The sequence below is a fragment of the Anopheles maculipalpis genome, chromosome X, assembly GCF_943734695.1.
Source record: "Anopheles maculipalpis chromosome X, idAnoMacuDA_375_x, whole genome shotgun sequence".
Classification (NCBI taxonomy): domain Eukaryota; kingdom Metazoa; phylum Arthropoda; class Insecta; order Diptera; family Culicidae; genus Anopheles; species Anopheles maculipalpis.
In genome coordinates, this window is record NC_064870.1 from 10,124,353 (window position 1) to 10,150,267 (window position 25,915).

General features: G+C 46.3%; 3 protein-coding genes across 3 annotated transcripts in view; 1 reads left to right on the forward strand and 2 right to left on the reverse strand.

Moving 5' to 3' along the window:
- LOC126560212 (protein gurken-like) overlaps positions 1–24,757 on the reverse strand; it is a 473,091-nt gene extending 448,334 nt beyond the window's left edge. The window contains exon 1 of the mRNA XM_050216300.1: positions 24,752–24,757. The gene's annotated coding sequence lies outside the window, so the exon portion shown is untranslated. The remainder of the gene's footprint in view (positions 1–24,751) is intronic.
- On the forward strand, positions 7,953–9,794 carry LOC126556839 (cytochrome P450 4g15-like). Its single transcript, XM_050212366.1, has 3 exons — positions 7,953–8,643; positions 8,710–9,560; positions 9,633–9,794. The coding sequence occupies exons 1-3, from the start codon at positions 7,964–7,966 to the stop codon at positions 9,791–9,793; spliced, it is 1,692 nt and encodes a 563-aa protein (XP_050068323.1). The 5' UTR covers positions 7,953–7,963; the 3' UTR covers position 9,794.
- LOC126558616 (achaete-scute complex protein T4-like) lies at positions 15,091–16,227 on the reverse strand. The gene has a single exon (XM_050214664.1). It carries the CDS (start codon positions 16,204–16,206, stop codon positions 15,091–15,093), a length of 1,116 nt encoding a protein of 371 aa, XP_050070621.1. The 5' UTR covers positions 16,207–16,227.
- Positions 24,758–25,915: the final 1,158 nt, after the last annotated feature.

Genomic DNA, 25,915 nt, shown 5'->3' on the forward strand with positions numbered 1-25,915 from the left:
TTATGAGATCCGATGACAATATTTTCCTGCCTCTTTTTGTGCGTGTGTACGCGTTTCGTACACTCCAGCATGCTACGCAACATGCACAAAATTGTTCTTCCTGCATTTGCATGTACATCTTTTATCGTAAGCCGTCTCGAGCCAAGCGTGAACATAAACGGCAGCACACAAGAGAAAAAAACCTTCCATTTGCACCACATTTGGTAGTGACCGAGCGCACATGTGTTGCTTTGGATGATTTTCCACCAGTTTCCGGTGACAACGCTGCTGCAGTTTTTCAAATGTTTTCACTGCATGCCCCCGCCCATATCCGCACTCGTGTGCGTACCGTTTGATGCACACTTGCGCGCAAAAGATGTTCGGAGTGGGCGATTGTTTGTATTATGACTGGCTTGCTACCGCGGTCTATGTCGGTACTAGCAGATCTAACATCAAATGATCCTCCATAATTCATTGGTATCCGAGGATAATATTTTGATTCGACAGCCGATGACTTCGTAGCGTATTGTGCCCGAAAGAAGGGAAAAAACGGGTTTGTTGTTTCACTTGTGTCCTAACGCTTGTGATCGCTTAATTTAGCCTAGCCTGCGGTGGAGGTTATTCGCGCTTCGGGCCATGCAAGTGTTATCGATGGTCTTCCCACACGCTAACCAAAGATGATACCAACATAGAGTGACTCATCGCAAATCGGACGCGCTGCATATTGCTTAGGCATATTGCTCGACAATTAAAGTTATTAATAAAGAACAGTTGTGATTAGTCACTGAACTAACACATGTCTACGGAAAGCAATCGGTGACAGTGACTGTGGTGTTCAGATTCTGTTCGTCAGTGCAGCGAAGCACCTGAAACGCTCGTGCCTTGGTTCTTGTGGGTGAGAAACATTTTTTCCGAGAAAAATAAATATTCAAGATGCCGGATACGCTCGAGGAAAGGTTGAGAAAATGTGCAACCTGGTTAATACAATACATAGAGCACGAATGCGAGCAGTCCGCTTTATTCCAAATATATAAGGATGAACTGGAAATCAAGCTAAGGGCTTTTAAAACTAGAATTGCAAACCCGCAGAACGAGGTCGAAGATTATGAGGAAATATTGGTAACCGGACATTTGTTGCTGTATTCAGTTCAGGAGATGTGTGGAGAAGTGATGATGGCGATCGGCACACCACTGGAAGAATAGGGGCAAAAACACCTTAAAATCAGGTATGGCACGAGAAGTGAAGTAAACATCAATGAAATCAATGCAATTCCATGCACGGTAAAATTGTTTATCCTTCTTTCTTAACAGTAGCTACAGGAGGAGGCTGAGCTTTGCCATGGGGAGCAGCAGTGTGCAATAATTAGATTTGAAATCTGGCGGCTAATCAATGTTGATGCTCCTGACTACCCAAGCCTGACTACGACGGATGTCAACGAGCCCGATAAAAACAAATGGCGGAATGATGTGACAGCTAACCTCAAAAAGAGGTCCGTTATCGCCGGCGCAGATATCCATCGAAGATCGAAAATCGACTATAAAATACATTTTTTCTTTCTCTCTCTCTCTCATAATGAAACTAAATGGAAAAAGACAAAAAATCACATCACCTTTCCGGATAAACCACATCAAAACTACACAGTCTTGCTGTCAAAAATTGTCTGCGCTTCTCAAACTTAACCCAGGCGTATAAACGTCATAACACTTGCGTTTTCATGTTTTCTGTTTGATTCAACGAGTGCCAAATGGCAGCGGAATAAACGTTATAATTGAATTAAAATATGTTAAATTGTTAATGCCTTTATTGAATTCATTACAACTAAGCGGAGTTAACAATACCGTGTGCGTGATAATGTTTGCACCATTGAGCAACGTCAAAATTTAAAAACTAAAAGAAGGATGTTTCTGAGGGTCCAAAAGTATGTTAATCATCGATCGAGTTTCCATTTGCTGCAATTACGGCCTCGTCACGCTTCCGGAATGCACGCCAGGTTCTAATAGTTGTAGTCTTCATCCATTTATCTCCAGGTATAGATCAATATTTGTCTAAGGCTTACTGTACTGCGGTGGCGTTTAGAACTCGGGTGACGTTGGCCTTCATAATGCGCCATATTGAGTAATCCAGCGGATTAAGATCGGGGCTGGATGGTGGTCACATATCCTTCGTCCAGAGCAGAAGATGTTTCTGTTCTGTTCCGTACTGTTCTTTGATTCACGAAAGAACTTACCCAAAATTCTTCGTACTTACTTGAATTGGAATGAACATCGGGCATTGGAAATGTCCGAATTTGTCTTTTGCAATCTTTCGTGCCGTAAAGTCACTCAGATCCCGTGTTTCTTCGCCATTTTCCTAATTGAACGCACTGGATTTCCCCGAATATTCCTGTTTATAGCAGCGATAACCCTCGGAATCCCGGAAGTTGACCTCGGACGTCCTGGGGCCACAGATTCGCAGATAGTTTTCCTGATCTTTCTCGGTCTAAAACACTTTTAACGCTTCACCGGATCACTCTCACGGCGATTGAGATGTCTTTTTGCGACAACCGAGTTGGCCATCAGCATAAGCGACAGCCTTTGGGGGAGCTTTACATTATGAACTTTCAAAATATAATAAAAGGGAAAGCTCTGGACATTCTAACGACAAAAGTTAAAAAAAAAACATTCAAGAACTAACAGCCAAATTGACAGCAAAGTTTCACAGCTGAGAAATATTAAAGAGCCTTCGTCGTTAACTGAAATTTTTAGTTACGCTTAAATTGTGTGAAATTCAGTTGTCGCAATGCATTTAGACGTGTTAAGTTCAGCTTCACACTGGTGAAATACGATTTGACAGTTAACGTTAAGTGAAAGTTGCAACCATTTATTAGCGCTTTCACATCATATCTGTGCTAAAATAGTGGAGGAACTTCAGCTGAACATTCGATCGTCGTTATTAAACCATAGTGAAATAGTTTAATATAGTGAAGGAACAACAACTTCAACAAACTACTGCTTGATCGTGAAGTACATTGGAAACAGCAACTTAGAATCTCACGGGTAAGAGCATACGTCTTTAGGCTTAGAAATTTGACAAACAATTGTTTGACTTAAAAGTTTGAAAGTACGTAGATTGTAAAGTCTCTAAACTGACGTCAGGATTCAATAACATTTCACTGAAGCCGCCAGCCGAAGTAACGTAGACATGGCCAGGCCGCCATTCCGTTTCCATGAAACTCGATCTAAGGTTGTAGTCCTCCATCCACGCTCTCCGACAGGTTTCGACTCCACTTGATCCAGCCAAAGAGCTCGCTGTGCTCGCTGTGGTCGTTGATGAGCACCTTCTTGGTGGGACAGGAGTTCGGCATCCTCATCACGTGCCCCAACCAACGTATCCTTTGCCACAGGCTCTGCTCGCACATACCGCTAAAGATAGTCCTTAGCACCGGCAGCTCGACAATGGCGAGTACAATGGCATCCTCCGTCAGCACAGTCCAAGACTCGTACCCGTAGATCGTTTCGTTTTATATCTGTATTATGGTTTTATATCTGTAGAGTGTAGACTTCAAAATGGTGTGATCAAATGCTGTATCTTATGTTGCTTTATCACACTGAAATTTCAATTTCAGGACATTTGAGGATAGTCAAAGATTTTTGTTAGGAGTTGGTAGTACAAGAAGTCTTTTGTTTTGAAAATTTTAAATTCTGGTCCTGTTCAAAGTGTTGTTTAGTTTTTCTACCTTTTACAGATCTTCTCTCACATTAACTTAACCCGAGAGTATCGTACGTTATACTGTCACAAATTATTTCTACCATTTTATTTATTTTCATTGCTAAACACATAAATTAATCAATTATTTGTGATTCTTTCAAACGCATCCATAACAAGACACGACACTATTACACTAAATAAACTCGGAACAAAACCGCGCGGCCATCACACCGTTCACGGAACACCAAATAGAACGAAATGATTTATTGCATTTGGTTCCGCGTGGCAGCAAGATATAAATCGAAGCGGAAAAATGGAGATGGAAAAACAGAAAGCTATTAAATAAACGTCCATAGCAAATTCTTGCCTAGAAAAACTTCACATCGAACGTCGATCAAACGGTGGAAAAAAGCACGTCCTTTTGTTAGAAGGAAGGAAAAAAGCTGAATCGAAACTTAAAACCGAGGATTGATCATTATCCGCACACAAAAAAGAGGGAACGAGCACTGTCGATCGAGCGATGGCATTAGGAAAAGAACCTCCGAACACTGCTCCTTTAGTCCTTTAGGTTGAGCGATTCGAATTCCAATCACGCCTTTGCAGGGTTAGAGCTTCCGGTTTTTTTTTTCCTCGTCTTCTTCGCTTAAGACAATTTTCACGCGGGATGATAAAAAAAGGTAAATTCTAGCATACTGGAAAAAAGGAGAATCAATCACGGTTGTCAATGCGCGGCAAAACCGTCCAACTCTAACCGCGAATATCACCTGCACCTGTATCCTTCACTGAAACTCTGTTTCTCTCCCCCTCTCTCTCTCTCCCTATTTAGCTGTTCCTTTCTGTTGCTTCTTTCAACAGGAGCGTGTCCAGCAGTAGTATAATCCCCCGGATTTGTTTGTCAAAATCCATCCTTTAGAAGCTACTTTAACCTCAACAGGAGGATGACGGTTTCGTAATAATTCTGTTTTCAAAACAAGCAATTAGTACGGAACACAAAGACCATTGTGGTCTATTGAGTTATTGCGAGTACAAGCTAACCAGGTATACTGTGGACAACGGTCTGCCGTTGTCTATGAAACAGTTACAGGGTTACTGCAATGAATTGGAACAAATAATAATATCGAAGTGTTTGATGATGTATGAAAGGTTAGTTAATATATAAGCTTTAGCTGTACAATATTCTAAATGTTAGGGAAAATGGAAAAAAATCGTATGCCTATAATGCTACTAAATGCTATTAAATTGATAGATATCCTATAGATGAAGTGTAATATTATTCAAAGTGTACAAACTTCTGAAGCCTTTAAGCTTGAAAGTTTTATGTTCAAGCACATTGATGTTACAATGCAACCAGAAAAACGTTCTAACAGATCATCCTTTTTGAACGTTGGAAACCCCTACCCGAGCGTAAAGTAAATAATCCTTTCGACCTGATGCGATCACCAGAGTGTTGACAGGATTACGGCATTGACCTAATGGTCCTGGTTGATCACCGAACCCTTCGCTAGCAAGTACACACGCCCATCGACCATCGTTTATTATTCCACCAAACTGCACACACAAACACAGAGTTCACCGTGACGCAAAACTGGCCCGATCGTAGATGCAAAATACAGTCCATGATGCTTTAATGTCCCCCTTTTCGTCCACCGTATGAAGCGTTCAATTCGCTAACCATGTGCTGCTATTACACGGATTGTTTGGCAAAGTTTTGTGCTTTCTTGGTAAGCTTCCCTTTAAATCGTCCGGATAATCCTCTTACCGCTATTCGTTAACGGAGATTTGAAGAATCTTCTTTCTGTGTCGGATTTCTTTTTGTACTTCATCTGGACGTATTCCAGAGGTTCCATACTACGACGATGACACTCGGGAATGAGATCAATTAAACCACAGCTTACGCGCTTTTTGTTATACAATTTCACGGTGTACGGTGTGCTGTGCCCGATGGTTGTTGCCTGCGCAATAGCTCGGAAATCCCGGTAGGGGCTAATCCACCAGACGTGTGCGTGCCTACAACAAAATCAAATCGAAACAGACGGAAACGATCTTGCCGTGATGCGACAACACTCAGGTGCGGCCAGCAACATACACACGCGCACAACCCACTTTTAATCTTAGCCACACCGGGCTGGGGCAGGGATTCGGTCACGTGCCGAGCAGGTTTTCTGGACGAGTTCGGGAGTCGGAAGTTGAAAGCAAAACAGAGTAGGAAAAAAACAGACCCAGACTTAGCATAATTATGCATCCGATTCCTCCGTTGAAGTCGAACATTTCCGTCCTAGGCAACCAGACTAGTAGCTGGAGCACGTGGGTTGGAGGTCAGGAATAGAGGGTTTTTTTTCTTGTCGATCATAGTTATCCGCTGCTCCTGATATAAATGCTTCCGCACGTTTCCACGTGCACTGAGGGATGATTGAGACCCTATGCGCATAAATTTGGCAACACCTACCAGACTTTCCATCTCAGGACAGGTAGGCTTTGAATAATTGGCTAACAGTTTTTTGACAACTGTTTGTCTTGCGATCTTACATCAGAAGCAGCCAGCAGTCAAAAACACCCCTACTCCTATTAATAGCAGTAACCCTATTACCATACCGAAAGCAAATGCAGTACCGTGGTCAGCCCTGTGCCGCTAGAGTCACGTGCGAAGATGCCACTGCCATTGCACTTTGAAGCTGCTCGCTGCAGCCCGACTAGATACTGTCAGTAACTGCCAACCCCTGCAGCGGTGACAATTTAATTTATGACAGTCGGTTTCATTGCCCGGTATGTGTAAGGCGATAAGCGATAACCGCACACGTAAGGGTCAATCGGGCGATGCACGACTTCTGCGCCTGTGACTATGGCTCCAAAAACAAAAAACGACACACACACACACACATACGGCAGAGGAAGAAGACGAAGAAGCAGATAAAAACAATGGAATATATGGATGCGCCACAACGTGTACCAATTGCACAGCAAAAAAACGAAGAAGGTCAGGAGCGTATGCAAATCTATTGATAGCTGGTCGGTTGTTTTGCAAGCCTCGCCATCAGCCGAGGGCTGATGAGGGAGGGGAGGAGGATGGTCTTGCGTATTTGAAACAAATCATTTTGTCACTAGTTTCGTTTGAGAGAAAGGGGGAGGGGAGTACAAGTACGAGAGTACAAGAGGGGTACTGAGCAAGTCCTGCGAAATTCTAGCGATTCACGATCTTCAAATTGGAGGAGAGAACTCTCGATATTTAAGGAGAATTTATAGTCGAGAACTTCAAATTGATGCAGAAGAGAAGTCGCCAGATTTGAGGTAGAATCCATAGTCTTGTCGACTAGATGTTTGAGATATTCGTTTTGATGTGACTAGATGTAGATTTCAACCATTAATTACCTGAGCAGAGTCGCCAACTACTCGTACCCCTACAAAATCTGCACCTGGTTCGGCGTTCACCTGCAGTTGCAAACTGTTAGCGAATCCTTCACGCAGCTCTCTCGCGATGGTTAGCACGTTGATAGTGTGCATTGCATGTGGTTGATTGGAGCGAGTTTCGGTTGATACGTTGTGGGAACGCGCGAACTCTAACTCGACACTGGTAGGTAACAACCACTGTTTTGACGCGCACCGTTTCATGCCTGCACACTGGATGGGTAGCTGAAGTCGTTTGGAAGAACTGCACGTCGCCAAAATGCCGTCAGGGTGCCCTAAAACATAACAAGACTACAACGACCAGCACAGAGAGTAGGAAAGTGCAGATCGAATCGTGCTGTGCAGTTAAAGAAAGGGAGAGAGAGAGAAATAGAGAGAGCGAGTGAGAGGAGGGAAGTGGGGATGCATGTTAAGTTAGCCGGCCGAGCCGGTCAAACTGATGAATAACCATTGCCATTTACAATTTGATGAAAAGTTTATTGCTACAACGTTACCACCCATAGCCTCCACCCGTAGCTGCCCAGTTTCAGGTTGTGCAGTATGAGTGATTTGTATTTCTTTTTATCGATTTTTTGCTGATGTTCTTGCACTGATACCTCGCTTTTGCCTATGCAGTTCGTCCGCACGGGTGAGAGAAGAAAAAGAAGAGGTTAGAGTGCACCGGAGCGCATGTGACCGATTATAAATACTTGGCACACGGTCCGAATGATAGGCAGAGCAACAGTTCCGATCGTCGGTAGTGCATTGCAGTGGTGTTCTTGTCAAATATATCGGCCCGAACACCTCACAGAGATAGTTCTGGTGGTATAGCTCTTTAGTGAATCGGTGACTCCACCTGCGTTCGTGTCCTGAAGTGCAAGAGGCTGCAAGTCGGAGCTTGGTGTGCAAGTGATCATGAGTGTGGAGACGATTCCCGAGCGTATGGTGGGCGATGAGGCAGGTGTCCCAGGGAGCTGGGTCCTGTCGGTGACGGTTGGTTCGGTACTGTTGTTGACGGTCGTCACCCTGTTCCATCTGTGGATGCAGACCCGGCGGTACGTGAAGCTGGGCAACCTTATACCGGGCCCGGTCGCTTATCCGCTGATCGGTAACGCCAACATGCTGCTCGGCAAAACACACAATCAAATCATGGAGAAGGCGATGGAGCTGAGCTACATCTACGGTACGGTGGCACGCGGATGGTTAGGCTATCATTTGGTCGTCTTTCTGACGGAACCGGCGGATGTGGAGATTATCCTGAACAGCTACGTGCATCTGGAGAAGTCGAGCGAGTACCGTTTCTTCAAGCCCTGGCTGGGAGATGGACTGCTGATCAGCTCGGGCGATAAGTGGAAGTCACACAGGAAGCTGATCGCGCCCGCCTTCCATCAGAACGTGCTCAAGACATTCATCGACGTGTTCAACGACAACAGTCTGGCAGTGGTGAAGCGTATGTCGAAGGAGGTTGGCCACGTCTTTGACTGTCATGATTATATGAGCGAGGTGACGGTGGACATCTTGCTCGAGACGGCGATGGGCTCGACGCGCACCGGCGAGAACAAGGAAGGGTTCGAGTACGCAATGGCTGTCATGAAGTGAGTGTTTTGTGCGTGAAGCAAGTTGGTGAGCTACTCTTAACTGTCCTACTCCTCTACTTACAGAATGTGTGACATCTTGCACAAGCGTCAGCTGAAGATTCACCTGCGACTAGACCCACTGTTCAACCTGACTGGCGTCAAGAAGGAGCAGGAGCGTCTACTGCAGATCATCCACGGACTCACACGCAAGGTGGTGCGTGAGAAGAAGCAATTGTTCCAGCGCCAGATTGCCGAAGGTAAGGCACCATCACCGTCGCTTACGGAAATTATCGGCAAGGAGGAAAAACCGGGCGAGAGCGTTCTTGGCGGTACGCCCGCCTTCATCTCGCAGGGTTCGATGCTGCGCGACGATCTGGACGATAACGATGAGAACGATATCGGCGAGAAGCGGCGACTAGCGTTTCTGGACCTGATGATCGAAACCGCCAACAATGGGGCGAACATTAGCGATGAGGAGATCAAGGAGGAGGTCGATACGATCATGTTCGAGGGTCACGATACAACGGCGGCTGGGTCGAGCTTTGTACTGTGCCTGCTCGGCATCCACCAGCACATCCAGGATCGGGTGTACGCCGAGCTGCGGCAGATCTTTGGCGACTCCAAACGGAAGGCCACGTTCGGCGATACGCTCGAGATGAAGTATCTCGAGCGGGTGATCTTCGAAACGCTGCGCATGTTCCCGCCGGTGCCGATGATTGCGCGCAAGATCAACGAGGATGTGCAGCTGTCGTCGAAGAACTACACCATCCCGGCCGGTACGACGGTGGTCATCGGTACGTACAAGATTCACCGGCGTGAGGATCTTTACCCGCACCCGGAAACGTTCAATCCGGACAACTTCCTGCCGGAACGTACCCAGAACCGGCACTACTATAGCTACATCCCGTTCAGTGCTGGGCCGAGAAGTTGCGTCGGTAAGTCGTCTTGGATGTACTGGGTCCTTATGCAGAGCTTTAGTTTGTTACTCATTCATACACTACTTGCAGGCCGAAAGTATGCGATGCTCAAGCTGAAGGTGCTACTATCCACGATACTACGAAACTATCGCGTCGTTTCCAACTTAACTGAAAAGGACTTCAAGCTGCAGGCAGACATCATCCTCAAGCGCACGGACGGCTTCCAGATTCAGCTCGAACCGAGAGCATGATGAAGACGGAACGTGCGTTTTAAGAAGAAGTAGTAACATTTGCTAACCATAATCTCACTGCGTTTAGAGCCTGCAACAGCGACGGAGGGAAAATAAACTGAAAGCCTAATCGATAACCATTATCCGTTTCGGGGTCTCCCGACTTGTTGTCTTTTTTATTTAATGCTCTCCGGTTTTTGTTTTGCCTCATCGTTGTAGTGATGGTTGCTATATGTCTAGCTACCTGTGTTGCGGTTCCGAAAAGTCCGCGAAAGGATTGCACGACAGGGTCGTTTGCTATTATCTCAGTTACAAAACCTCTTAGCAAAAGGGATCGATTACGGGACGGACGGAGATTCTTACAACTTCATCCCGTAGACGGACCGAGTCGCGTCTAGGCTGGTTAAGTCTATCACCCGTCTACATCTAGACCAACCTAGATAGACTTGTTTTACGCACCGTGCTGGACATGTGTCAAAATCTATCAATTGAACCCATTTCTTCCAGGAACTCATCCGCATGGAACTCATCCCAATAAACCCTGTTCTTACAGATAACGGACATCATTTTAAAAGCTATCTTGGGCTAAAGTCATCCTTAAAGATCCTTTTAAGATTGAGCTATTTAGTGACTCTTAATGGCACTATTAAGGGTCGTATTTTTATATTACAGGTCGAGAGTTAACCAGCGAATTGACGAAGCAATTGACTGACTGCCTACCCGCTTTTACCAGACTTAACAGGTAAAGCAAATAATGTATGTGTTTGCTTGTTTATAATGTCAACCCAGGCCAAACTTCTACCGCCTACGCTTCTTGACTTTTCTCACCTTTCTTCGCACTTTCTTCTTTGCTTGCCCGTTTAACCCCGTTATCGATGTTGCGTCAGTGTCGAGCCCGTTCTTATCAGTGCAGGGTAGGGTAAGACAACTTTCAGAATGAAAATGAAAAAAGTCTTGAAAGGTTCTTTATATTCTTTTTTACTGCTGTAGCTTTTACTTTCGTGTCTCCATCTCGACGCTCGGTGAAAGGTTTTCCAGTTTTGGGCAAAATTATCAGATCCACACGATAGTTTCTTTCTGTTGTTGAAGGAACATGGCCTAAAGGTGCACGTTGCGCAATAGCGAGGTATCTACGCAGTGCTAGGAGTCGACTACATGCTGCTCCAGTATCGAATCCTACACGTATCCGGACGAACTTGAATGCACCGCCGTAGTGTGGTTGGTGTGCTAGGTAATCAGTCTTGAAGATAATTGAACAGCTGGATCAATCACACTGACGTGTTGTGGTGTTAGCGCTGCGGGGGCGTCCAGCCGTCCTGGTAGAGTTCGCATTGTCGCTTATCGCTTTCTTACACAACCCACCAGTATAAACACCGTCGTATCACTGACCACGCTTCTGACAGATAGGATCGAGGACGCCACACTCCCGTAGGTAAGCTCTGGTACACGCGCCCGACTGTGTGTGCAAACAAGCGGGACACCCTACGGAGCAGTGCAGAGTGATGTCGCCCACACTTCAAGACCACACAGTTTTAATGGCATTCACTTGGAAACTCCGGATCTTCGCACTTCCTGCTGTCAAGCTCCATACAAATGATTTCCACATCTTTATGTACGGACTCAGATCAGGTCTCAATTATTCCAGCCAAAGAAGAATAAGAAGAAAAAACCCATCCATCCCGCATCACAATTCAATTCTGATCACAAAGCCTGCTCTTCTGGCACTATTCTGTTTTGACTGGTTTGTTTCAACGTTTAACCAAAACATCCCTTTTCAATGCACTATTGTCAGCGTTTGGTGGAAGGTGACAATTATCCTGCATGTTCGAATCTGCGAATAAAGAACGATAAAAAGCAAAACGTACACAAACATACGCTGCCCAGCAGGCGATGCAATAGGAAAATAATTTAGGATATCCTTGCTGTGTTTGGGTACGGGCAAAAGGCGAGCAGATACCGAGATTGCGATCAACCAATGCTAGAGAGGTGAACCAAGGGACTCTACGTCTACATCTTCTTCAGTGTGTGGTCTAGCGAGATCGCAAAAAAAAATGCAGGACATATAATTACTCCTACATGGTAAGCCACAAGGAACACCACAGGACATCTCGAGTTGGCTGATTGGTGTCCTTACGGGCGATCGATCAAATACAAAAAAACACACACCACACCAGTCCGTAGATCGTGCGCGACATCTAGTACACGTGTGGTCGAATGTGTTTACCAGAATTCTCGACAGGGGGTCGACTATCTCTTGGTGAAACTATTGGCATGATTGGACAGAGCAAACAGCAAACATCTAACGAAGGCGTGATAGCAATCTCGTCACTCGTGCTACAACATCCTCACACTGACTTTTGCCGAATTGGCCTGCTGCAGGTCTTCTAGTTCCTGCTGGATCATTTCGCTTCCAGTTACTGCACTTGCGTGACTTCGCTCCTCACCGGATCATTCTACAGAAGGTATTTTTTTGTATTCCAAGAAGTATCAACCACCATTTTTTCCCTCCACATTTTTTTTTTTTCGCCAACTACAAATGACTAATCCTATCCACACCGAGAGTTGGCGCGCGACCACATATCTTGTTTACATGGTGAGAAAGAAGGAAAATACACGAATAAACAAAACAAAAAAGAGTAAAGTTTGTCGCGCGACTAAAGTGTGCGTGGTTCCCCACCCCACAAAAAATGTCGGCTTGTCCATAAAAAAAACGGCTTGTTTCGCTGATCAATATTTAATCAAATGAAGGAATGAGGTAGCAGAGGGTAAAGCAATTCCCTACTGCCAATCGTTACGGTTGGTGGATTCATGGAAATTTCGGAAGACATTTTAACGTAAGCAACACCTCCTTCGCGTATCAAGTGAAGATAGAATTATGCATTCGTGCGCATAAGGTGAGTTTTAGGCCAGATGCATCGTTTGATTAATATGTACAACATTGTGATGGGTCAATAAGAAGCAGCGGAAATGTCACTTAGCGTACACTGTCTGGTTATCAGACAACACTTCCGTGTGGAATGTACAGCGGATTGGTGCGTTGAAACTATCTCTTCAGTTCTCTATATCTTAGGGTCCCTATCAATCCAATTCATTCACGAGCTGGGTGTTATCAACTACATACATAGGTCTCCGTATCCGCAGGATGCAAATTGATTATGAGAAGATCTTTTTTGGAACAAGAAGTTCATGCTCAGAATTCCTCTGAAATAACGAAACTTGCATATGAGGTTTTAACCTCCTTCAAGCAAAGATGTGTTATCTTTCGGATAAAAAAAAAATAGCACCATGTAGAAAGTGACTCGGATATTCAGAGAATGTGTCTAGCAAAAAAAACTGGTAACCCCACCGGAAAAGAAGGCGCCTCTGCACAGCTCCAGCGCGCACTTGAAATAGATAAGATACGGTCCGGTATTGGGTAGAGCAGAGGGTTGAGGGCACGAAGGGACGAACGTTCTATACACCCCGGCTAGAACAGACGAATCGATTGTGACGAGTGCGAAACTGCCACAACCGTCAGAGGAGCGTTGCCTCTACTTGTCTGCCTTGGTGGGTTGAGAGTTTTTGATTTCTTCGCTTGACGCTAGATCAATTTTATTTTATCACTGACAGAATGTATCGTATCCGGTTCGAATCGTCTAAATATACTGCTCCATATCTAAGCCTTTTTTTCAACTCTGAGAAGTTCTTGTACGTCTCTTACGCAGTTTAGGGATGTATTGATGTGTTTCACAGAGTCTCGACTATGACCATCTTTACGTAGACTGCATATAGCAACTCTGTAATAAACTGTGAGCGTACATATGATGTCCCCAAATGTCCACTCAATGGCTCTGAAGTACTTCACGCTATCCGGAAGTCTTATTAGTCTCGTTGTAGTCTACAAAGAAATTTTATTTTTCTTGAGAATTCTTGGAAGTAAGAACCCATCCTAATGCAACTTCCAGATTACCGGAAGAAGTTCTTGGTTGGTGATTAAAATTAATACGCTTAATCGGTGCAGAAATCAGAAATCCAATACACCCTACTAGAACTTGCTTCTTACAGTTCCTTGTGCGCTATGCGCAAAAAAACATCATCACAAAAACTCCATACGACACATTTCAAGGTCTCCGTTTACCTTTTCAGGTACTCGTATTTCTTTCCGCAAGGCACAGCAGGATGTTGCAGGTTTCCTTTCTTCCTTCTGGATGTGGAGAAAAAAAAAACCTGCTGAAAGCAAACATGTTGTTGTACAGGCTTTTTTCCTGCATTATCCTACTCTTCTCTCTTCATCTTGTTGTCCAATACTGTGCAGCAGTAAACGAGAGTAAGAGTATGCTTTTTTATATGAAATTTTCGCTTTTTTATTTTAGTTAGTTAACTATGTACAATAGCGCGATCGTCTGCGTAACGTCTGCTGAGTAATGATAAAATGGCCGACAAAAGTACTTAACAACTTACGCACTAAACTAACTCGAGTGGGTCGAAGAAATGCAAACTTAACCTTCATCCTAATATTTCACTGGTTTTGCTTCATTCTAGCTGCGTCGTTTGTGCTTACCTCGATACAAATGATATGACTAATTGCACAATTAAAACTGTGCTTTGTCTATCTTTCTCTCTCTCTCGTTCTTTATAGATTTATCTGTCCTAGCTAGCTGGCTAGTTTTTGTTTTAAAAAATGTTACTCTGTTTGTTAAAACTCCACCCGAGCTCCTCCGACAATAATAATAATAATAAAAATAATAATAATATAAAGAAAACTATAAATAGCGCAATAAACTTAAGCAGTTTGCTACAGACGATCAATATAACAGTAGAGCGTAGTGATCAACTAGAATAAAATCTTCCATCTATACCGCATGCTTACATACTAAAGGCACTTGTGTTAGCTAACTTCTGCAAAAAGAAGCGGGGAGACACTGGGTACGAACGAGGCGCAAAAAAAAAACCTGCAAAGATGGCTGCCACAGTTCGCTGTTTGCTTCTACTTTCTGCGTTTCATCTTGCCGGGCTTCTCACAACATGTACCGGCTCGTTTCGAGCCGTGCGTGTTGGTGGGTGACATTTGGTGGAGCTCACGCACGTTGACTAGACCGTTCCCTTCGGGATACACTGCACCAAGCGCGCCCGGAACGAAACAGGGAAAAACAAAAAAAACTTTGGCACTGCCGCTTCTGTAGGTGACACAGACACAAAAAAAAGAAGAAGAAAGAGTTCAATGAGCATTACCGTTGCTGTTGGGAATTTAAGTCGTGGGAACTTCTGGTGCTTGGGTGGGAACACTTACCGGTAGAACGTTGGTGAGGGCAGTTTTGGTGGCAGTGTAAGAGAAGACACTACTGCTGCTGCCACCAGGAGATGGCATCGAGCAGCTCCTCGTCGTCGGGATTCTGCGGGCTAAGCTCCTCATCGTACGGGGAGTCATCGTACAGCTCGGTCTTGAACTGTACGGCGGTGTTGTGGTGAGCGTGGCTGTGGTACTGCTGCTGGTGTTGCTGCTGGTGATGCTGTGGTGGCTGGTGCTGCTGCTGTTGTTGCTGCTGGTGTTGCGATAGGATGTAGTTGTTGTTGTCGGTCGGCGATGGCAGTACCGTCGAGTGTCCCGTATGCAGATGTACGGAGGAGGTCACGCCACCGATACCATGGTCCGAGCCGAACGAAGGCGTGGGCGAGCTGGACGGGTCGACATAGATATCGTACGGTTCGTGCTTGAAGCCACCGGCCATCGGTGCGTAGCATCCACCGGGTGCGCCACCATGCGACGAATGATCCGACAGATGGGACGGTGCCGGTGACGATGCGTTCGACGGTTCGGACATCGTACCGTAGTAGGTGGAACCACCGGAAGACGCAGAACAGACCGAGCTGTTCGAGAGTTGATTGGAGCTGACGGCCGAGGTGATCTGTTGCTTCGTTGGTGCGGCCGGACCCAACTCGCCACCGTTCTCGTCCAGCATGCGCTGCAAACTCCGGATGTACTCTACCGCCAGCCGCAGGGTGTCCACCTTGCTGAGCTTCTTGTTCGCGCCACGGGTCCCGTTCGTCAGTGCGGTTACCACGGTTGATGGGATGTGTTGGCGCAGGTTCGCAAATCCGTTGTTCACCTGCTTGACACGGTTACGTTCGCGAGCGTTACGGCGCTGTACTGAGGCTGATTGCTGAGGCGTTGCGTACGGTAATCCACAGTACGCGTACTTCTTCGTACTGCTTACTACCGGCCCACCAGCAGCGGGTCCACCGGGGACCACCTTCGCATTGGCACGGTGGGCCATCACCGCTGCCGAGGACGGGGCCGGTGCTAGTGGTCGCTGTTTGCCGAGCAGGGCGGCCGGATTGTTCGTGAGCTGCGACGTTCCGAGCGGTTTCTGCTGCAGTGCCGGCAGTCCACAGTTTGCCGGCATAATGTTGTGCAGATTTTGACTTAGTGCCATGCTGCGCACTGCCGCTGCCATCTCGCACAATGTGTAACAAACAAACAAACACACACACACAAACACGAAAAACTAATCAAATCACAATCAAGTCACTGAGCGATCCTCACTGGTGGAGCACCAAGGTTTGCCGAGCAGGTCGTCTACCCCTTTGCGTCGTTCGATTGATAGAAGAGTTTGAATTGGGGTTGCCGAAGATTCTCCAGTGAAAAAAAAAAACTTTCGTCGCTGTTATCACGTCACAAAAATGCACACAAATGCACTACTGCATCAACGGAGCGATCAACACTTGACACGAGAACGCTCGCACTTGCTTCCGTTCTGAGGCGAAGGAGAAGACTGTGTCCTGAGCACCAAACACAGCAACTGTGGAAAGGAAAACGACACACGCACGCACTCACACACACTCCTTTCCAAGCCGGCACACACTGGGTCACGCACCGTTCTGAACCTGTCCAGAGCCGCAGAAGATGGCAGAGAAGATGTGTGCTCGCATCGGAAGTTGCTCCCGAAATGATACCTTCTGGGCTTAGGGCAATGCGTTTTGTACAGTTTCTCGGGTGTTTTTTGGTATAGTGTGCACCACGCCGCCACCTTCGCCTTCGTACACCTTCGACGAAACGGTCGGCCGCACTTTGCTCCCGCACGGCGCAAAACACTTGCGCGCGCGCGCACGCCTGCTCCTGACCCGATCGTCGGGTGCGTCGGTTCTCTCGGTGAGTCTCTGTCTCGCTCGGACCGACCCAGCTTCTACTCGGCCGTGCGCTCTCGCTTGCTCGTCTTTTTCTCTCACGATGGATTACGAGAGTGTTTGTGTATGTGTGAGAGAGAGAGAAAGAAAATAGGGAAGAGAAGGTAGCGAGAAGATCCTTTTTATTCCGAAATTCACATCCAAATCTACCGAGCCCGATCTTGTGCAGCCTTGCCCTATCTCTTTCGATCACTTGCTTCGGCTTGATTGACCATCACGCTCTCGCTGCATCGGCAATATGTGCGTAGATGTGATCTAGGGATTCCAGTGCTCTTCGTGGCCCGAAAAAAGGATCACGCATCTTGAAACGAACGCAGATCAAACGCACGGAAAGCTCGTTTGGTGCGGTAAAGGTGGTGGGGTGGGGGGGGGGAACTTTTTGTGCTCTTTCGAGCTTCTTCTGCCCTTCTTCGATGCGCCTTACTTTTATTTTTTTTTTTTTGTAGTTTGAGTAAAGAGCGACTGGCTATCGGAACGCTAGGGACGAGCCTTCGGGCGAACGCATCCAAAAACGTGTACGAAACGCGGGAGTGTGCGCGCGCGCGTTCGGTCGCGTGCCGCATTCGGCTTTTGCGGCACGATCATCCTCCACTGCGTATAAAAGTGATCTCTCTCTCTCTCTCTCCCTCGCTCTTTTGCGCTTTCGCTTGCTCGCTATTGCTCTGCGTCGCATCGCTTGTCCTCTCGACAAGGGTCCACGCACGTCGCGGAGAATTATTCGTGGGGAGCCGACACACAGCGGTTTGATCGTCGTTTTTACGATGCGGGTGCTCTGCCGCATCTCCCGACTCTGCCACTAACATCTCCTCCCCCTAACCTTCGGTGCACCACTTTCGAGCGAAAAAAGGAGGATGCAACAGATCCACCACTACACAAGCCCCCTGGCAGATGTAAGGTTCGAAGCGTGGTGCGTCACAAAAATACGCATCCTATCCTATCCAACACCGTGCCAATGTTGTTTCTTGTTCTTTTTTTGTTCATTCTTTGGGAGTAGCACAGAAGAAAACAGGAACAACAATTGTAGCCTCCGTTGGCCGTGCGGGTCATAAACGGGGACGAGTGTGTAATCGCTCGGGGGGGCCGCATAATCTTCCACCGATGTGCTCTATTTGCGCGGTGTTACTTTTGTGTTTGTTGCCATCATCGACACTTGTGACAAGCACTTGGATGGGCAGCTTCTAATGCTGGATGTGATTTTCTAACGCTGCCAGACCCACACACACACACAAACATACACCCAAGCATGTCTGGAAATCGAATTCTAATGAGTCTGACCTCTCATTCTCCAAAAACCTAGCCATTCGGGGGGGGGGGGGCAAACCTTAAACCAGGCAAACCAGGATTGGATCGTGATTTTCGTTTGCTTCGCTTTGCGTCTGCCTTCTGGCGGCATTTGAAGGCTGGCCCACCATTTTCCACCTGCCTCTTAACAGAAGCAGCAACATTAAATACACATCACCATTCCGCACGGTGCGAGAGCATCACCGACCATCGCCAGGACCAGGTGCGCCCAGGCGTCGCTGATGTGACGCCGGATGCTTCTGCACGGATGCAGGGAGCGTTTCGCTTGTGCAGCTACCCGAAACTGCTGCAGTCGCATGCGAATCAGCATTAGAACAGCCGACAAAAAGGAGTCTACCGGGCTGACCATTAGATCGGGCGGGGAAGGAAGAGCGATGGTTCGCATCATCAGCACCTTCGTTCTGTGGTTGAATTATTCATACATCTAAGTGATTCACGAATGTCCCGATGAGAGACACACTAACCCAATCAGGGAACTGTATGTGGAAAGGAATGCTTCAAAACTCGTCCATTCATTAAGAAATTGATTGAGTTATCGCGAAGGAATTTTTTGGGGGAGGGTTTTTTTGTTCGAAGTTTTTATTTTTGCTGCTGAACTTCTAATTTCTTGACTACCAAAGTTTTGCGGAATGCATCGTCTAGCCGAAAGTGAGCAACACATATGGTACGTACTCTTATTTATTCTCACCCATACGCTTCTTCTCCTCCTCCTTCTCCTCCTCCTCCTCGCCCGACACTTGAACGCCGAACGTAGTCAAACGACACGCGCCATATGTGTCAGTTGGCAGTTGCGAACGACAGTCGGGCGACCAGGACCAAATGTGTCCACCAGCAGCTCCGGTAACCGAGGCCGGGCATCGCTTGGCATGATTCAGATTGCGTTACTTGAGTCATTCGGAGCTGGTGTAATTCGATGCTCCCGAGTCCCGAGAATCTGACGCATCTGATGCCCATCGCATGAGGACGCTGTGCGTTATACTTGGAACGCTTACATCTTGGGCTGTAGCTGATGTTGGTAGCTAATTTTAGGGAATGTGTGTTCTTGGTGCTTTATGGCATGCAGTCACGGTTTCGTATGGTGCATTACCTCTTTCGCGCCACTTCCCAGCTTCCACCCCACGCCATTAAACCGATGACGCTTTGTGTGTGGACAGGAAAGTGTGACCATGTGCAGGACGGATCTGATCGGTCGACCTCCGGGAAGTTGCCAAGCCGAAATCTTGCTCTAACTAGACGCAGCGACACGACAAACCACCATCCTAGCCATCCGTCTAGGTGTTAAGCGACATGCAGTTAGCTATTTGTTTTGCTGATTGGAGTTACCGGCCCGCTGCTCGGTGCGTTACCGTACCAGACAGGTAGTTGCCACAGTTAGGAAAATCCCTTCGATAAAGGTTCACGAACTGTGCACGCAATGATTTTGCAAAAGCAGCACAGGAGCAAGGATCGGGCAGGTAGTTGCCGTCTCCGTCCTCAACGTTAATGCCTTAAGACGTCCCTGCCAAACGTTCGTTACGCTCGTTTCCGTTTCCAATGCCAATGCCACTCCGTTCCTCTCCGTTTATCGTTCGCCCATCTTTGTGCAAGGAGATCTTGCAATATCTTACGTTTAGGGTGCTTTTGAGAAAGAAGCAATGGTGTAATCTTGTACCTTTAGACGCAATAACCTGAATAGAGCGGAATGATGCTGAAGGAAAATAGAGAAGCAAATCGAATACGCACTGTTAAGCTATATTCTTTGTAGGGTATTCCTTGGGGGGTTTTTTTTTTTTATTCAAACCCTGAGCTACCTGAGACTTTGCAACTTTCCAGCATCTTAGACTTGGACAGTTTTTTTTCTTCTTCTCTTGTTTTCGTTCGACAATGAACCACTTTCTTACGTCGGCGCAAGGTTCGCCTCACTCATCCTGGTGCGTTTTTCGTCCTCGTTCTACTTACCGTGTCCCAGCACTGCCAGGACGAGAAATATCATCGGGACACAAAAGCAGAAGAAAAAAAACAAACCCAAAAGACACGGTTCTCATCGATCTCGTTTGATAGGACACCCTGAAATCGAAAGAAAACACTACAATGCGCTTTCGTAAGAATGGGTGCTCTGGAATAAAATATTACACCACACTGGAGCACCGGTGGTGTCAACGGTCGTCCTGGGCTCGTAACGGTCGCTGGGAAGATTATCCCATTGGAAGGAAGCGTATCGGGGGATTCTTTTTTTTTCTACACTCTCTAGACGCTACCGGTACTCGCTGGACCTAAAGTGACCTGAATCATTAATCGATTCGTGATGGATAGTAGTTGCGAGGGCACTTGAGACCTGTTTTGTTGTGCAGTTCTAGGAAGCCGTAGCAAGATGACAGCTAGCATTGAAAGGCGATTCGGTGGGCGAGGATGAAGCTGAGCTTAGAATTTCTGGATAATGTCCTGGAGCATCAGAAAGTCACAGTATAAAGTAAGGCAGATTGGAAGGTGACTTGAATATTTGACTAGCTTTGATTGCTTTAGACCTAATGTTGAACCTTGTATGTCCGATGTGAAGGGGCAACAGCAAGGACACGCCAACAGATTTGCGAATTTCTAATCCAAAATACAGCTTGTACCTATCCTTGCATTCTATCAATGAGGAAGCAAGTATTCGAGAGGCAGTTCCCAACGATGAACGGGTTTATATCCCCTACCTGTCAAATGGCGCACCTGGTGCAGGATTTCCGAAATTCTTGTCCGGATCAGGTTAGGGTTTTTCGATATTTTTTTGCTTCTAAAAATTGTCACATTTTGTTGTTTCCTCTGTTCATGGCCCAAGCTTCATGGTCCACGGATATCCCAACATGTCAGATGTCAACTGTACATCAGGTTAAGCTAAGGATTTGTGCAAAAGAAACCCTTTTCTTAAACCTTGGAATAAAATGGTTCTTTCTCGTATAAAAATGGGGAACAGAAATTGAATCGCTTTGAGTATTCAGATGTCAACGTCGTGCATCTGCTGCCAAGGACCCCCAAACAATACAACCAGAATGGTGAGAACTCTTGGGGATGGGGTACAAAAAAAACATCCGGTGCATCCAAAAAACTCCGCACGGTGTCATCCAAAAACCGCAAAAACCAAAGTCGCGTGTCGCGCCGGTGCGCTATGGGGATTGTTGTGGCCTTTGTGATCTTTGGGGCGCGCGCGCGCACGCGCACACACACGATGTCCGACATATAAACATTTGCATTTTTATCTCACCGCCCGAAGACGAAGCGGCCGCGTCTTCGCCACCCTCCCTCCCATCAACACGCGAGTTGCGGCCAATTAGGTATGCAAAATGGGCTGCAACTTCATCGCCATCCGTCCACCGATAATACGCGCTCGCGTGCTGATTGGAATTGGAGCGGCACTGCATCATCATATGTCTGTGTGTGTACGTGCCTGTGTGTACGTTTCCGTTTTTTTGGTGGCACAAAATTAGCGTTTAAAAGCCATTTAGCTGCAACCGACGGAGCGAGTGACATCGTGATGACGTTTAGAATTTTAGCTGACATTTATGGGCTCGTGGACGGGCTTTTCGGGCTTTGTTTTTGTGCGCGTTTGCGCCGGTTGTCGGCAGACATCATTCCCTGTGATGGTATGAATGCGGCAATAAGAAAAGACTTTAGGCGATCGTGCGTTTTGCACCCGTGGCGGGGGGCTTTATGGTAGTGGCGAACTTTGCATTCTTCGCCGGAAGCGTTTGTTCGATTGTCATTCTATTAAGCTGAACGCCACCCACAACGACCGTGCAAGTAGTCGAGATAATGGTGAGGACTCTCGTACCCTTTGAAAAGGGGGGGGTCCCCTTTGCTTAAGCAGCGCCCGATTTGCCCTACAAAAATTCTCAATCAATCATTAGGCCGGGGAAGACGAGCTTTTTGAGGAAGCCGCTCTGCAACTTCGTTTGAAGTTCGGCCTCTTGTAATCCAGAAGCTTAATAAAGCCGCTACTCATTTGATCTTTGCACGATCCCACACGCCCTCGAAAGCTGTTCGGTGATATGATTAATGAAATGTTACCGACACACTGACAGGTTAGCCGGCCTGCTTGCTTCTTGAAGAATATTCGAATGAAAAGTAAAAAAAAAAAACTTTGGGAGATACTCTGGAATCCAGCTAATTTGACGTAACGATGCTCGATCAGGACCGATTAGCGATGGTCTTGTTACGATTGGTTTATTGGTTTATTGAACCAGTCAGCCCCTTTGTGTACCGGCGAGCAATATCGAATGTGTCGTAAAGTTGGGAGTTCCAGTCTCCATCTCGCGAACAGTGCCTCCAAGTGGCAAAGATGCATTTATTGCGCCTCAAGCTGAACTTCGTGTTGAGATTTTATTGGGGTTCTGGTGTTTCTTTTTTACAAAGATTACGGCTTACCATAACAGGTTGCCTGGACATGCGTTTCACCGCTAGCTGAAGAGTCAATCCTGCGTAACTGGCCGTGGAAGGTTCATCCAAAAGGTAAAGTTCTAATTCTCCCACAATCTTTGCCTCCGCTCAAATGCAACTACACCCGGTTGGGCTAAATCTAAAAAGCCCGTAAACCGTTTAATGACACCAGGTATCGTAAAAGTGTTTGCATGGCCAGGGATATTTCTCGTCGATGGGAAACGATAAACTCGAGTGGGGACTTGGAATACTTTTATGGAGCTCGCGAACCAGTTACATCCACAGAAGCCGAATGGTGTGAGAATCGACTTGCGTTGTCCATTCTTCCCGCGCACCAACCACATCTGCATATGCCGCTATTGCACCCGAGAGAGAATGTTATGCTATTGTGTTTTGTGGCTGGCGTGCAAGATGCCGCCGTAGATCGGGAGTCTGACGTTGCAGTCGGATGCATATTTCTCGATCGGATTTGGTTTGTTGTGCGAAGCCAATCTTTACCACACGATCTGCTGTCGGCGAAGTTGTTTCGGGATCAGGTCTCCCAAAAAAAAAAGCGACTAAACTTCATTACATAATTGTACTTGCCGGGACGAAGTATTGCGGTTAAGTGCAATTGGTCCAGAAGAAGTTTTTTCTTGTCTCGTTTTTTTTTTCCTCGCCGAGCCAGATTAAGCTAATTTGTGTACGTTTTACAAAGCAGGGATCCTCTGGATTACACAAATTGAAATGTTGTATCAGGATCGTGGCGTGGACGTCTTAGGAATCCTCGGTGGGCATATCGATGTCGGGATCAGGGCACAGACTTAAAGCTACCAATAGTCGCCGGTCACACCTTCTTGAAGTCTTCTTTGCATCGCTCGACCGATTTTCCATACGTCTTAGGACACCTTTCCGAAACAAAAAAAAAAAAGTTTTGGATAGAGAATCCTGCAACCACCACCTGGACCCAGCGGTGCCCATATTAAAAGGTATTTTGCGCATTGTTTGGTGCAGCTAATTTGTTGACCCATTGTTCGGATGGTGGATCAGTGTGCGCATGAACGTGCGCCTTCAGTCTTCAGAATCTTGAGCTAATTATCGGATTTTGTGCGTCTTCCTCAGTGACGCTCGCACGCGGCGGTTGCATCTAAGCCTGCGTCGGCTAATTCCAGGCTGGTGGTATCCGGATAATGGAGCAGCATGCCACCAGATACGACCACCCACACAATCCAGCACGGGAATCACCGGAACGGCCCCTGTGTGACATCGATGTCCTTTGCGGTCTTGCCTTTCGGAGTCCTCCGGACCTTGCTCGGGCAAATCAACCGTGACACGGATTCCGCCAGCAGCAACGGAACGGATTCGATTCGTCCTGCCCTGATTGTGCGTCCGAAGAGGGACAGAGCTCTGGCACACACAGATGGCGATGCATTTGTGCACATGAGCTCTGGAGAGGAAAGCAAAGTTACACATTCTTTCTCCAGAATCCAGAATTTCTGGACATTTTTTTGTAGTTTTCCTTTTTGCGCCCTGTTCTTCTTCTGTTTCGTTTCTTCTTCTGTTAGAATTTCTCAAAGCAGGCAGCGTCGGCACACGCTTAACCCGTCCCTTAGTGTGCCCTTGCGCGCGCGCACTTGTGTGTGTGTGTGCTGAAGTTCCAACACCAAAAAGGACTACCCTTTCTCGCTCGATCAGAGAATCCTTTCATCTCAACGATCATGCTCGGAAAACAAAAGCGTAGTTTTTGGTCTAGGATATCTTAATCCTTTTTTATTGCTCACCTTTCCGCCGGTCCCTCGCTCCCACACTCCCGGCTATGTACGATTTTTTCGGTCTCGGGCCGAAACTTTTATACCAAGCGTTGTCGAAGGTCGATCGACGGTATTCACCCACCCCGGTCCAGGGTCCCAAGGGGTTTGGATTTTATTAAAGCTAAATCGAAATCATTTCGCTTTACCGGGAACGCTTCTTTGTCTCGGCGGGGTTCGTTGGTTTCCCTTTCTTCTTTTTTTTTTTCGTTTCGTTCCGTTTTGCGCAGATAATATTCTTTGGAAATATTATTATTCAGATCAGATCAGAGCCGGTTGCTTCCCGCTATGCTTTCGGGAAATGGCGGGAAAGTATTGATTTGAAGGTGGGTTTCCCTTCTTCCTCTGTTGGTAAAATAGGTGGACATTTTGAGAAGGATTTAGTTTTCTCGTTTTGTTGGGAAGAAAATAAAATGCACCTAAATCGCAGCGCCTTTCAAACGCAGCTTCATGATGGATTGGCAAATGAATGACTGGCAGCCTAACACTGCAAAAGGTTGTTTTGGGGTAGGTCCGCTTGAGATCAACACTTTGAGAGCAAAACCCCTGGACGGTTCGCTTGTGGCAAAGATTTTGATCAATTGAACTGAATTTTACATTATTTTAACAATTTCATCGTCCACATACAGGGCTTTTTTATATAGAAGAACCAACTAGGCGACTCTTAACATGATTGAAAAGGATGAAAGCACAATCGCGGCTCACGATAAGGCAAGAGCTGAACGCATATAACAACGGTAGCACATTATATTACAATCGAAACGTATCATGGCCGGTACCGAAGGTACATTATGAATTGTGAAGAAGTGAACTGATGTATTATAAAATTTAAAACAAATAAAAATGAGGAAAAGATTCTTTAATTCAGTTGTAAATAAAATGAAAGAAGAAGAATAAGAAGAAGGACAAAGTAAAAAGGATAAAAGTAAAAAGAAGAAAAATCAATATAAAACGTGAATACAAAGAAAAAGAAACATGAGACAAGAATTTAAAAGAAAAACTTAAGTTTAAGAAACTAAGCACAATTAAAAAAAAACTAGTAAAAAGGAGAAGGAGAATGTTTAAAACAATTTAAAGAGTAGAAATCCACCTGAAAGTGTTTTGCTATTTCTAAAAATAAAGAAAGAAGTTGTTTAGAGCACAGCCTAATCCAACATCATCATCATCATCATCATTTCAGTTTTGTAACTCAAAATAGCGAGGAGTCTACAAGGTGGTAAGGGAAGGACGGGAAGGCAAAGTCTGCCGGAAAAGGGGAGGGAGATGGGGGGATGTATGCACATGTATTTCTTATGAATATGTTTAGCATATTTTTGACAGCCGAATCTCAAATCTCAAAAATATCTCCCCGTCAGCCCGCTCACCCCACATTTAGGCCACCGGTTTTAGCTTTTTCTAACTCGATCAAACCACCCGGATGGGTGTCATTCAGGTAGCAACCGTTTGGCGGGCTGACGTGACGACATAAAATTGCATAAAATGTATCGTCTTCGCC

Coding starts and splice junctions, on each gene's coding strand:
- LOC126558616 (XM_050214664.1), bottom strand. CDS start 16,206: ATGGCAGCGGCAGTGCGCAGCATGGCACTAAGTCAAAATCTGCACAAC.
- LOC126556839 (XM_050212366.1), top strand. CDS start 7,964: ATGAGTGTGGAGACGATTCCCGAGCGTATGGTGGGCGATGAGGCAGGT. Junction 8,644..8,709: donor TACGCAATGGCTGTCATGAA/GTGAGTGTTTTG, acceptor CTCTACTTACAG/AATGTGTGACATCTTGCACA. Junction 9,561..9,632: donor TGGGCCGAGAAGTTGCGTCG/GTAAGTCGTCTT, acceptor CACTACTTGCAG/GCCGAAAGTATGCGATGCTC.